Raw genomic sequence first — 13,242 nt, 5'->3', positions numbered from 1 at the left:
GGTCTTGATAGGTTGGGTGGTAATACAGCCAGTAGGAAAATTGTTACAAGGTATACAGAATTACAAGGAGTTATACATAGGGGAAATGTAAGCAGGCTTTTTCCACTGAGGTTGGGTGGGACTAAAACAGAGGTCATGGATTAGGGGTGAAGGGTGAAAGGTTTAAGGAGAACATGAGGGGAAACTTCCTCAGTCAGAGAGTTGTGAGTGTGGAACGAGCTGCCAGCAGGATGGTGCATGCAGGCTCGATGTTAATGTTTAAGAGAAGTTGGGATAGGTACATGGACAGCAGGGATATGGAGAGCTATGGTCAATGGGAGTAAGGTTTAAATGGTTTCGGCATGGACTAGATGGGCCAAAGGGCCTGTTTCTATGCTGTACTTCCCCAGGAGTTTAAGACTGTAACTAATAAAAAGTTTATCCTTGTTAGGCTTTATTCAGGCTTGAGATGTTGGTGTCTTTGGTTTAATGCCACTCCAAAGCTGCTCCACCAACAATGAAGCATTTATTTGTGAAGGAATTTCACTTGAATGCTTATGCATGAAGAGTGACAGTGTAGTGTGGCATTTAGCATTACGCCATTACAGCGCCCGCGACCCAGGTTCAGCTCCACCACTGGGATGTTCTCCCAGTGACCACGTGGGTCTCCTCCAGGTGCTCCGGTTTCTTCCCGCAGTCCAAAGACATACCGTTAGTAGGTTATTTGTCCAGATGGGTATAATTGGGCTCAAATGATTTGTTACTGTTATTTCCCTTGTACTTTTGTTGTAGTTTAACATTCCTATGCTTGCTTATCTTGTTTAACGTCTAAGTATGCTTAATTGTATTTTTATATGGTCACCTAGATACATTTAATTGTTTTATAAATTTTCTAGTGGCATAGCTGATTCTGTATTTTCTAGAAGCTTCTTAGACCTCCTGCTGCAGGAGTCACCCCACTTGTATCTGGCTATTTTATAGGTTAATTGATACTATCACCATTGCCCTACCTGATGATCACACTCAAAACAGAGTGATTGGGTGGCACAGACTAGATGGCTGAAGGGCCTTTTACTGCTCTGTAGTACTCTGTGACACTAAGTAAATCTTTCTGATCATAGAACAGTACAGCACAGGATCAGGCCCTTTGGGCCATGATATAGGATGGCAGGTAGCGTAATGGTTAGTGTAACGCCATTACAGCGCGGGTGATCTGGGTTCCAGAGTCAACAGTTCTACTTACGTGCAGGTTGTATAAGCCATTGGTGACATTGGCCTCACCAACATCACATACAACTTCAACAGGACATAACTTCAAAAGGTCAACTCAGAATCAGACTCTTTAGCGTGGGACTGGAATCACGAAGGTTTACAGAATCAGAATCAGGTTTATTATCACCGGCATGTGCCATGAAATTTGTTAAATTAGCAGCAGCAGTTCAATGCAATACATAATATATTAGAATAAATAAATAACTAAATCAATTACAGTATATATATATATTGAATAGATCGTGCAAAAACAGATATAATATATATTTAAAAGAATGAGGTAGTGTTCACTGGTTCAATGTCCATTTAGGAATTGGAAGTGGGTGAGTACTGGAGGATTCCTTACGAGCTTCATTGTTATGGTCACTTGTCTTTAATTCTCCATCCTTTGGAAGCTTAATTTACAAAATGCCACAACGAGATATGACTCTCTGAATTATTTAGTTCTGTAATATAACCAGGGTTTAGTTTGTAAGTAGGTGAGTAAGTAAAGGAATAGAATGAGGTGGAGGATAAATGCGTGGCTGAAGGATTGGAGTAGGGGGCAGGGATTCAGATTTTTGGATCATTGGGGCAGGTGAGACCTGCACAAAAAGGACTGGTTGCATTTGAATCTGAGGGGGACCAATATCCTGGCGGGGAAGTTTGCTTATGCTGTTGGGTAATGTTTAAATTAGATTTGCGAACCGAAATGAAGAGGCAGAGGATGGGGACGTTGGAGCACAAGTAGATACAGCCTGTAGGGAGTTTGTGAGGAAGGATAGGCAGATGTTAGAGCAAAGATGCATTCAGCCTGATGGTTTGAGATGTGTCTATTTTAACGCAAGGAGTATCATAAACAAGGCGGATGAACTTAGAGCGTGGATCAATACGTGGAACTTTATGGTCATTACAGAGATCTGGATGTCTCAGGAGCAGGAATGGCTGCTGATTGTGCCAGGCTTTAGGTTTTTCAAAGAGGAAGGCAAAAGAGGTGAGGGCATGTCTACTGAGTCAGTTGGGTGGAAGTCAGGAACAGGAAAGGGGCAATAACTCTACAGGGTGTTTCTTATAAACACCCAAATAGTAACAGGGATATCGAGGAGCATATAGGGAGGCAGATTCTGGAATGGTGCAATAATAATAGGGTTGTTGTGATGGGAGATTTTAACTTTCCTAATATTGATTGGCATCTCCTTAGCGCAAGGGGTTTGGATGGGGTGAAGTTTGTTGGATGAGTTCTGAAAGGTTTCCTGACACAATATGTAGATAAGCCAACTAGAGGAGAGGCTGTACTTGATCTGGTATTGGGAAATGAACCTGGTCAGGTGTCAGACCTCTTGTTGGAAGAGCATTTTGGAGGTAGTGACCACAACTCTATCTACTTCACCATAGTGCTGGAGAGGGATAGGAAGAGACAGTTTGGGAAAACATTTAATTGGGGTAGGCGGAAATATGATGCTATTAGGCAGGAACTTGGGAGTATAAATAGGGAGCAGATGTTCTCAGGGAAATGCACGGCAGAAATGTGGCAAATGTTCAGGGAATATTAGCATGGAGTTCTGCATAGGTATGTTTCATTGAGGCAGGGAAAGGATGGTAGGGTTAAAGAACCATGGTGTACAAAGGATGTTGAAAATCTAGTTAAGAAAAGAAAAGCTTATGAAAGATTCAAGAAACTAGACACTGTTAGAGCTCTAGAAAATTACAAGGTTGCTAGGAAGCAGCTTAAGAATGGAATTAGGAGAGCCAGAAGGGGCCATGAGGATGCCTTGGTGAGCAGGATTAAGGAAAACCCCAAAGTGTTCTACAAGTATGTGAAAAGCAAGAGGATGAGCCGTGTGAGAATAGGACCACTCAGGTGCGATGGTGGAAATGTGTGCATGGAGTCAGGGGACATAGTGGAGGTACTTAATGAATATTTTGCTTCAGTATTGACCAGGGAAAAAGACCTTGGCAATTATGGGGATGACTTACAGTGGACTGAAACGCTAGAGCATATTGACATTAAGAAAGAGGATGTGCTGGAGCTTTTGAAAAGCATTAAGTTAGATAAGTCACTGGGATCGGATGAGATATACACTAGGCTACTGTGGGAGGTGAGGGAGGAAATTGTTGAGACTTGCGATGATCTTTGCATCATCAATAGGGACGGGAGAAGTACTGGAGAATTGAAGGTTTCAAATATTGTTCCCTTGTTCAAGAAAGGGAGTAGAGATAACGCAAGAAATTATAGACCAGTGAGTCTGACTTCAGTGGTTGGTAAGTTGTAGGAGAAGATCCTAAGTGGCAGGATTTATGAACATTTGGAGAGGCGTAATATGATTAGGGATAGTCAGCATAGCTTTGTCAAGGGCAGGTCATGCCTTATCAGCCTGATTGAATTCTTTGAGGATATAACAAAACCCATTGATGAAGGTAGAACAGTGGATATAGTGTATATGGATTTCAGTAAGGCAATTGGTGAGGTACCCCATGCAAGGCTCTCTCAGAAAGTAAGGAGGCATGGAATCCAAGGGGACCTTGCTTTGTGGATCCAGAATCGGCTTGCCCACAGAAGACAAAGAGTAGTTGTAGATAGGTCATATTCTGCATGGAGGTCGGTGACCGGTGGTGTTCCCCAGGGATCTGTTCTGGAACCCCTCCTCTTTGTGATTTTTATTAACTACTGAGATGAAGAAGTAGAAGGGTGGGTTAGTAAGTTGGCTGATGACACACAGGTTCGGGGTGTTGTGGATAGTCTGGAGGATTATCAGATGTTACAGCGGAACATCAATAGGATGCAGAAATAGGCTGAGAAGTGGCAGATGGACTTCAACCCAGGTAGGTGTGAAGTGGTAAATTTTGGTAAGTCAAATTTGAAGGTAGAATATAATATTAATGGTAAGACTCTTGGCAGTGTGGAGGATCAGAGAGATCCTGGGGTCCGTGTCCATCTGATACACAAAGCTGCTGCAGGTTGACAGTGTTGTTAAGAAGGTGTATGGTGTATTGACATTCATCAACCGTGCGATTGAACTGTGAAGTAATGTTACAGCTATATAAGACCTTGGTAAGACCCCACTTGGAGTACTGTGTTCAGTTCTGCTCACCTCAGTACAGGAAGAATGTGGATGCTATAGAGAGAGTGCATTGGAGATTTACAAGGATGTTGCCTGGATTGGAGGGTGTACCTTATGGGATGTTGAGTGAACTTGGCCTTTTCTCCTTGGAGTGTCAGAGCATGAAAGGTGATAGAGGTGTATAAGATGGTGAGAGGAATTGATTGTGTAGCTAGCCAAAGACTTTTTCCCAGGTCTGAAACGGCTAACACAAGGGCCCGAAACATCGACTGTACCTCTACTTAGAGATGCTGCCTGGCCTGCTGCGTTCACCAGCAACTTTGATGTGTGTAGCTTGAATTTCCAGCATCTGCAGGGGGGCATAGTTTTAAGGTGCTTGGAAATAGGTACCGAGGGGATGTCGGGGTAAATTTTTCACACAGAGAGTGGTGGATACGTGGTATGCACTGCTGGTGGCTGTGGTGGAAGTGGATACAATAGGGTCTTTTAAAAGCCTCTTGGATAGGTACATGGAGCTCAGAAAAATAGAGGGCTATGCGCAGGGGAAATTCTAGGCAGTTTCTGGAGTAGGTTACATGGTCGGCACAACATTGTGAGCCGAAGGGCCTGTAATGTGTTGTAAATTTTTATGTTCTACGTTCTAGATCAGTGTTCCTCATCTTAAAATTCATAAAAGATTGACATCAACACTTTCTATAGGAAACTGCAAATTTGACATTGTTTATTGGATAGAATGTATATTAATAAGGGCAATGAAATATTGGAGAAATGCAGTATGAATGATAAACTTTCACAACACAACAGCATTTATTTAAGTAGAAATATCTCCTACCTGTTTAATTTTTTGAGCCTCCCAAAGCTAGAAAAAGGCAAAATGAGGAGAAATCATTAGTGATGTAATGCCCAGAGTCAAAGTTCAAAGTTAATTTTTTATCAAGCTACATATGCCACCATATACAACCCTGAGATTTGTTTTCTTCTGGCAATTCACAGTAAATATAAGAAACACAATAGAATCAATGAAAGATTGCACCCAACAGGAAGGACAGACAACCAATGTACAAAAAAAACACCAACAACTTGTGCAAATACAAAAAGGAAACAAATAAATAAGCAAGCAAGCAATAAATTTTGAGAACAGGAAATGAAGAGTCCTTGAAAGTGAGTCCGTGGATTGTGGGCAACACACACAAACTACTGAAGGAACTCAGTAGGACAGGTAGCATCTATGGAAAAGAGTACAGTCGACGTTTCGGGCTGAGTCCTTTCATCAGAACTGGACAGAAAAAGATGAGGAGTCAGGGTTAGAAGGTGGGGAGGGGAGGAAGAAGCACAAGGTGACAGGTGAAACCAGGAGAGGTGAAATAAAGAGCTGGGAAGTTGATTGCTGAAAGAGATACAGGGCTGGAGAGGACAGAAGGACATGGAAGTAAGAAAAAGGGGGAAGAGCACCAGAGGGAGGCGATGGGTGAGCAAGTGAGGGAGGGAAATGGGGATGGGAAATGGTGAAGGAGCAGGGGGAGGGGCACTACCAGAAGTTTGAGAAATTGATGTTCATGCCATCAGGTTGGAGGCTACCCAAGCACAGTATGAGGTATTGTTCCTCCAACCTGAGTGCGGGCTCATCACGACAGTGAAGGGGGCTATGGATGGACATATTGGAACGGGAATGAGAAGTGGAATTAAAATGGCAGGTCACTGGGAGATCCCGATTCTCCTGGAGGATGGAGCATAGGTGGTCAGCGAAGTGGTCTCTCAATCTACGTCAGGTCTCACCAATATACAGGAGGCCACTCTGGAGCACCAAATACAGTAGGTGATCCCACAGACTTACAGGTGAACTGTTACCTTACCTGGAAGGACTGTCTGGAGCTCTGAATGGTAATGGGGGAGGAGATATAGGGGCAGGATGGACAATGCATTCCGTAGGGAGCAATCCCAGTGGAATGCAGAAAGTGGGGGAAGGGAAAGACATGCTTGGTGGTGGGATACCTTTGGAGATGGCGGAGGTTATGGAGACCCCTCTCCTTCAATATTCCCCATTCTCTTTTCCCTCTCTCACCTTATCTCTTTACATGCCCATCACCCGCCTCCGATGTTCCTCCCGCTTTTCTTTCTCCCGTGGCCTTCTGTCCTTTCCTGTCAGATTCCCCCTTCTCCAGCCCTGTTATCTCTTTCACCAATCAACTTCCCGGCACCTTATTTCACCCCTTCCCCCTCCCAGTTTCACCTATCACCTTGTGTTTCTTCCTCCCTTCCCCACACCCTCTTACTCTGACTTCTTATCTATTTTTCTCCAAATCTGATGAAGGTTCTCGGCCTGAAACGTCGACTGTACTCTTTTCCCATCGATGCTGCCTGCTCTGCTGGGATCCTCCAGCAATTTGTGTGTGTTGCTTGGAATTCCAGCATCTGCAGCTTTTCTCTTGATCTATAAGACCATAGGAGCAGAAGTACGCCATCCAGCCCCTCCAGTCTGCTCCGACATTCAATCATGGGCTGATCCAATTCTTCCAGTCATCCCCACTCTCCTGCCTTCTCCCCATGCCCTTTGATGCCCTGGCTAATCAAGAACCTATCTCTGCCTTAAATACCCCCAATGACTTGGCCTCCACAGCTGCTCGTGGAAACAAATTCCACAGATTTACCACCTTCTGACTAAAGTAATTTCCCCTCATCTCTGTTCTAAATGGACGTCCTTCAATCCTGAAGTCATGCCCACTCAAGACTCCCCTACCATGAGAAATAACTTTGCCATATCTAATCTGTTCAGGCCTTTTAACATTTGGAATATTTTTATGCGATCCCCCCCTCATTCTCCTGAACTCCAGGGAATACAGCCCAAGAGCTGCCAGACATTCCTCATACGGTAACCCTTTCATTCCTGGAACCATTCTTGCAAATCTTTTCTGAACCCTATCTAATGTCAGTATATCCTTTCTAAAATAAGGAACCCAAAACTATGGCCAGAGGCTTTTTCCCAGGGCTGAAATGGCTAGCATGACAGGGCACAGTTTTAAGGTGTTTGGAAGAAGATACAGAGGAGATGTCAGGGGTAAATTTTTTTATGCAGAGAGTGGTGAGTGCGTCGAATGGGCTGCCAGTGACGGTGGTGGAGGCAGATACGATAGGGTCTTTTAAGAGACTCCTGGACAGGTATATGGAGCTCAGAAAAATAGAGGGCTGTGGGTAACCTTAGGTAAGTTCTTAGATAAAGGCATGTTCGGCACAGCTTTGTGGGCCGAAGGGCCTGTATTGTGCTGTAGATTTTCTATGTTTCTAAAACTGCACAAAATACTCCAAGTATGGTCTCATGACTGCCTTATAGAGCCTCAACATCACATCTCTGCTCTTATATTCTGTACCTCCAGAAATGAATGTCAACATTGCATTTGCCTTCTTCACCACCGACTCAACCTGGAGGTTAACCTTTCTCCACTTGTTGTGGCAGTTCAGTGTTGAGGTGAGTGAAGTTATCCATTCTGGTTCAAGTCTTATAAGGCACTTGTGAGACCACACATGGAGTATTGTGTGCAGTTTTGGCTCCTTATTTTAGAAAGGATATACTGATATTGGAGGGGGTTCAGAGAAGATTCATGAGAATGATTCCAGGAATGAAACGGTTACCATATGAGAAGCTTCTGGGAGCTCTTAGGTTGTATTCCCTGGAGTTCAGGAGAATGAGGGGGGGATCTCATAGAAACATTCCGAATGTTAAAAGTGCTGAACAGATTAGATATGGCAAAGTTATTTCCCATGGTAGGGGATTCTAGGACAAGAGGGCACGACGTCAGGATTGAAGGATGTCCTGTTAGAACTGAAATGCGGAGAAATTACTTTAGTCAGAGGGTGTTAAATCTGTGGAATTTGTTGTCACCAGCGGCTGTGGAGGCCAAGTCATTGGGGGTATTTAAGGCAGAGATAGATACGTTCTTGATTAGCCAGGGCATCAAAGGGTCTGGGGTGAAAGCAGGGATTGGGGATGAATTTGATCAGCCATGAGCAGACTCGATGGGCCGAATGGCCTACTTCTGCTCCTATAGCTTATGGTCTAAGTTACCCTTTAGGGTGTTCTGCATAAGGACTCCCAAGTCCCTTTGTATCTTAGATTTTTGGATTTTCTCCCTGCTTAGAAAATAGTCTGCACATTTATTTCTACTACCAAGGTGCATGACCATGCATTTTCCAATATTTTATTTCATTTGCCACTTTCTTGCCTATTCTCATAATCTGTCTAAGTCCTCCTGCAGCCTGTTTCCTCAACACTACCTGCCCCTCCACTGATCTTCGTATCATCTGCAAACTTGGCAACAAATCCATCTATTCCATCATCTAAATCATTTATATACAGCATAAAAAGAAATGGTTCCAACACCGACCCCTGTGGAACACCACTAGTCACTGGCAGCCAACCAGAAAAGGATCAAATCTCTTACTAGCTCTTCTTTCAGTTAGTCCTGAGGAAGGGTCTCGGCCCGAAATGTCGACTGTGCCTCTTCCTAGAGATGCTGCCTGGACTGCTGCATTCACCAGCAACTTTGATGTGTGTTGCAAGGATCTTTTTATTCCCACTAGCTGCCTCCTACCAATCAGCCAATGATCTAACCATGTTCGTAACTTTCCTGTAATACCATGGAGTCTTGGTAAACACCTTGTCAAAGGCCTTTTGAAAGTCCAAACATACAACATCCACTGCATCCCCTTTATCTATACTACTTGTAATTTCCTCAAAGAATTCCAACAGGTTCATCAGGCAGGATTTTCCCTGAAGGACACCATGCTGACTTTGTACTATCTTGTCCTGTGTCACCAAGTACTCCATCACCTCATCCTTAACAATTGACTCTAACATCTTCCCAACCACTGAGGTCAGGCTAACTTGTCTATAATCTCCTTTCTACTGCTCTCCTCTTTTCTTAAAGAGTAGAGTGACATTTGCAATTTTCCAGTCCTCTGGCACAATGCCAGAGTCCAACGATTTTTGAAATATCATCTCTAATGCCATCACAATCTTCAGAACCCTAGGGTGCAGTTCACCTGGTCTAGGTGATTTATGTACCTTTAGGTCTTTTAGCTTTTTGAGCACGTTCTCTCTTGTAATAGTAACTGCACCCACTCTCTTCCTTCACACACTACAATATCTGGCACACTGCTAGTGTCTTCCACAGTGAAGATCGATGCAAAATACTCATTTAATTCATCAGCCATCTCCTTGTCCCCTGTTATTTCTCCTACCTCATTTTCTAGTGGTGCTATATCCACTCTCACTTCTCTTTTATTTTTAACATACTTGAAAAAACCTTTACTATCCACTTTGATATTATTTGCTAGCTTGCTTTCATATTTCATCTTTACCCTTCTTATGATTTTTTTAGTTGTTCTCTGTAGGTTTTTAAAAACTTCCCAATCCTCTACCTTCCCACTAATTTTTGCTTTGTTTTATGCCTTTTCTTTTGCTTTTATAATAGCTTTGACCTCCCTTGTCAGCCATGGTTGTTCTATTTTACCATTTGAGTATTTCGTCATTTTTGGAATACATATGCCCTGTACCTTCCTCATTTTTCCCAGAAACGCACGCCATTGCTGCTCTGCTGACATCCCTGCCAGTAGCTCCTTCCAATTTACTTCAGCTAACTCCTCTCTCATACCACTGTAATTTCCTTTACTCCACTGAAATACTGCTACATCAGACTTTACATTCTCCCTATCAAATTTCAAGTTGAACTCAATCATATTGTGATCAATGACTCCTAAGGATTCCTTTACCTTAAGCTCCCTAATCACCTCCAGTTCATTACATAACATCCAATCCAGTATAGCTGATCCCCTAGTAGGCTCAACGACAAACTGCTCTAAGAAGCCATCTCTTGGGCATTCAACAAACTCACTCTCTTGAGATCCATTTTCCCAATTGACCTGCATGTTAAAATCTCCCATGACTACCATAACATTGCCCTTTTGACAAGCCTGTTCTATTTCCTTTTGTAATCTGTGGTCCACCTCCCATCCACTGTTGGGAGGCCTGTATATAACTGCTATCAATGTCCTTTTACCCTTGCAGTTTCTTAACTCAACCCACAAGGATTCATCATCTTCCGATCCTATGTCACATCTTCCTACTGATTCAATGCCATTCTTTACCAGTAGAGCAACACCACCCCCTCTGCCTACCTTCCTATCCCTCCGATATAACGTGTAATCTTAGACATTCAGCTCCTAACTACATTCATCCTTCAGTCACAATTCAGTGATCATATCTGGCAATCTGTAATAGTGTAACAAGATCATCCACCTTATTTCTTATACTACGCGCATTTAGATACAACACCTTGAGTACCCTATAGCTGGGCTGAAGCGTCTGCTTCTGTGCTGTACTTTTCTATGACTCTATTACTCTATATAGGCCATTTGGCCCAACCAGAAAAAAATGGAGGGCTGTGAAGGAAGATTAGATTAGATTATAAAGACACGCAGTTCTCTTTTATTGTCCTTTAGTAATGCATGCATTAAGGAATGATACAATGTTCCTCCAGAATGATATCACAGAAACAGAAGACAAACCAAGACTGAAAAACTGACAAAAACCACATAATTATAACATATAGTTACAACAGTGCAAAGCAATACCATAACTTGATAAAGAACAGACCATGGGCATGGTAAAAAAAAAGTCTCAAAGTCTCTCGAAAGACCCATCATCTCACGCAGACGGTAGAAGGAAGGAAAAACTCTCCCTGCCATGAACATCCAGCGCCGCAAACTTGCCGATGCAGCACCCTGGAAGTACCCAACCACGGCCGACTCTTAAGTCCATCCGAAAACTTAGAGCCTCTGACCAGCCCGCCGATACTTAGCACCGAGCACCATCTCTGCCGAGCGCTTCGACCCCGGCCCCGGCAACAGGCAATAGGCAAAGCCGAGGATTTGGGGCCTTCCTCTCTGGAGATTCTCGATCGCACAGTAGCAGCAGCAGCGAAGCGGGCATTTCAGAAGTTTCTCCAGATGTTCCTCTGTGCTTCTCACGTCTGTCTCCATCAAATCAGGATTGTGCACGGTACCTACTTACAAATACGATATCATTTTGGAGCGGCTGCGCACGCTGCGTTGTGCCATCTTCTCCTCCCCTCCTAGAGGGTGGGATAGATTGATTTTAGGTGAGGTTAAAACATCATGGGCTGAAGGCCCTGTGCTGAAGTGTTCTACATTCTATGTTAAGTCCATGCTGACCACAGTGCCAACCCAGTTAGTTCCAATTTCTTGCATTTGTCTGTTGGATTCTGATGATTATGATATCAGGTTCTTCAGAAGTTAAGAATGAGGCATAAAACTGTTTGCTTGCGATTGTTTATTAAGTGTTACAACAACAAAGAAGATGAAGGCAGGAAGATGAGGCATGAGGGAAAAGGAAAGGGAGAGGGAGACTGACATGCACCTGGATGGTCGGGGAAAGAACAAAGGATAAAGAGAAAAAGCCAACGTGGTTTGCTCGTCTTTATCAGTTTGCTAATCCATTGAATATCCATAGGTACTAGATATTCCAATCAATCATTGAAGTAACACAATACCAGCCATGGCAACCATGTTGTTCCAAAAGTAATGCCACTAGGTTTTTGCATGTACTGAATAATTACATATAAATAGGAAATTATATAAAAACACAAATATGCATGAGAAAGTTAAACTACAAGGAAAGTAACAATTACATATTCTAATCCGAACATCCCATCAAGCCTTCCATGTAACTGTCAAAAACGCTTCTTAAATGACACAATTGTACCTACCTCAACCACTTCCTCTGGCAGCTCATTGCATGCACTCACCAGCCTCTGAAAAAGTTGTCTCTCAGGTCCCTTTTAAATGTTTCACCAAAATGTATGCCCCCTAGGTTCGGACTCCCCTACCCTGTTGCCATCTATCTAGTCTACGCCCCTCATGATCTTAGGTAGGACTGATGGTAAAGACTGGCTTAGTTGGTTCATTTCAGCCAGGTCAATTATTAGGTTGGATCCGTAAAGTTGTCATAGCTAGGGTGGGGGAAGGGTAGTCAGGATAAGCTGTCACTGGCTATTAAATGCTCCCAATGGCCTGCATCTCAAATAACTTCTGACAGCCAAGTCCAGCTCCTGGCCTTCATGTGTGGCTTTGCTACTAAGCCCAGTGGAGCCGATTCTACTGATAGGGGTGGGTTACCTGCACCATAAAACCAGTCACTTCAGGCTCATCTTTTAGCCTGTCCAAGGCTGTCCAATCAGCTCCTCATCAAGGAGAAGGAAAACTCTGATCTCAGACCTCTGCTGCCTTGCAGCTATACTTACTCATGAGGAAGACTCCAGGAGTAAGCCCCATGGAAAAATCTAGAGATAGAGTTCCTCAGCCAGTCTTACGTTGAACTCAGCTGCTGGTGTCAAACTCCATGGGTCTCTGCCGTTCCTTTGGATTCACCAGCTGCGTGGAGTGGGGGAGCCTGCTGCATAGTTGCTCTTCACGTCATATTGCCCTGGCTTCCATACAGCTCGGATGCCACATCCACGGTCAACTCTGACCAATGGAGGGCCTCTCTAAAAGTAAAGTTAATGCGGTGACATGAATGAGGCATTATTATCAGGTGGAAGCTACACTCTTGAAGGCTTTGCATTAAGTGAGGACACAGTCCAGCGCAGACCAGCACTTAGTGGAAGTTACAAGAAGCCTGGATTTCCAGTCATGTCCAATCAGCTCAGAATTAGCAGAAGTTCAGTTTCAATGGTAAACCATGATAACGAGTTCTAGGCCAAAAGGGCAGCGAACACTTTTCAGAGAGAGTAGAATGAGGAAGTAGCAATGTGGTATTAGCTAGCTGGTTTCAAAAGTGGTCAGATTGTTCAGAGAGGCAAGAGAAAGTGGGTGTCAATAAATCATTCAAAACGCTGTGGGAAACGCAATTTAAAATGTAATTGAGCAGAAACTGAAA

General features: G+C 43.5%; 1 protein-coding gene across 1 annotated transcript in view; it reads right to left on the bottom strand.

Moving 5' to 3' along the window:
• Positions 1–13,242, bottom strand: part of LOC134345861 (sideroflexin-5-like) — a 271,312-nt gene that overhangs the window by 202,667 nt on the left and 55,403 nt on the right. Inside the window, exon 4 of the mRNA XM_063047176.1 lies at positions 5,125–5,151. Within this exon, the coding sequence (XP_062903246.1) occupies positions 5,125–5,151 (27 nt within the window). The remainder of the gene's footprint in view (positions 1–5,124; positions 5,152–13,242) is intronic.

The sequence above is a fragment of the Mobula hypostoma genome, chromosome 4 (genome assembly GCF_963921235.1).
Source record: "Mobula hypostoma chromosome 4, sMobHyp1.1, whole genome shotgun sequence".
Classification (NCBI taxonomy): Eukaryota; Metazoa; Chordata; class Chondrichthyes; order Myliobatiformes; family Myliobatidae; genus Mobula; species Mobula hypostoma.
The sequence above is the reverse complement of the archived record's forward strand: the minus strand, read 5'-3'. Positions and strand labels throughout refer to the sequence as shown.